Below are 895 nucleotides of genomic sequence, written 5' to 3' on the forward strand. Positions count from 1 at the left end.
GTTCTACCCGTCACACTCCTGGGAAGGGTAAAGACCACGCTGAAGCCTTAGGGCCCAGCTGATAAAAGGGTGTCAGGATGTGCTTCTTTCAGACTGCTTGAAGTAGTACTTAAAACAAGGTAAGCAGCATCACTTGGAGTCCGCAATGTGGTGTAAGAGATATTTAGCTAGGATGGCAAGCACAGGCATTCATTAACAGAGCTTTGGCCTGAGAGAACCAGTTCTTATCAGTGGTGAAGGGAGGGGAGAGACTTTTATCATTTACAGAACTCACAGAGCATTACTGTGTTATTGCTGAACTGTTGAAAGATTAACCCCTGGGTTAGATTTAGGTAGAGCTGCTTGTGGCAGTGGACCCTAGAGTGCCAAAGTCTCATCGTCTCGGTGCACGCAAGAATCAGATGAGAACTTACCTCATTTTTCTGACATAGGTAGAGTGTAACCTGCAGACAAGAGAGGAAGCCCTTCTGTACGCTGCTCGATACATTGTGGCTGTAACCAACACCTGCAGGTAGCTGTCTCCACCTAAAAAGAGAAGCACAGAATATAATGCAGTGGCCCTACAAAGTTCAGTTTGTTTTACAAGGTGCAATAACCCATTATTAGAATCCACTGTTAGAACCCACTACTAGAAATCTCCCTCTCATAGAGCCTGCAGCATTCTAAAATTATCACTTTGGTCTCCTTCTCAAGTCATGTGTAAAACCCAGTTTCAGGCAGTTTGTAAGACTGTTTAAAGGTCCCTCAGTTTGTTTCCATCTGTGAGTGTGCGCAGAACTTACAGAAATTGCTGTAAGACTGGATTAAATGTTCCTGTCCTAAATTCCTGCACCCCTGGGGAAAAAGAGCGGCGAAGGTGGCTGCTCTCTTGTTTGTTCCCTACATCATTGTGATG

At 44.9% G+C, this 895-nt stretch overlaps 1 protein-coding gene across 1 annotated transcript in view; it reads right to left on the reverse strand.

Annotated features, from left to right (window-relative positions):
- NUDT13 (nudix (nucleoside diphosphate linked moiety X)-type motif 13) overlaps positions 1-487 on the reverse strand; it is a 5,016-nt gene extending 4,529 nt beyond the window's left edge. The window contains exon 1 of the mRNA XM_009876180.1: positions 414-487. Coding sequence (XP_009874482.1) covers positions 414-487 — 74 coding nt within the window. The remainder of the gene's footprint in view (positions 1-413) is intronic.
- Positions 488-895: the final 408 nt, after the last annotated feature.

The sequence above is a fragment of the Apaloderma vittatum genome, unplaced genomic scaffold (assembly GCF_000703405.1).
Source record: "Apaloderma vittatum isolate BGI_N311 unplaced genomic scaffold, ASM70340v1 scaffold38689, whole genome shotgun sequence".
NCBI lineage: Eukaryota > Metazoa > Chordata > Aves > Trogoniformes > Trogonidae > Apaloderma > Apaloderma vittatum.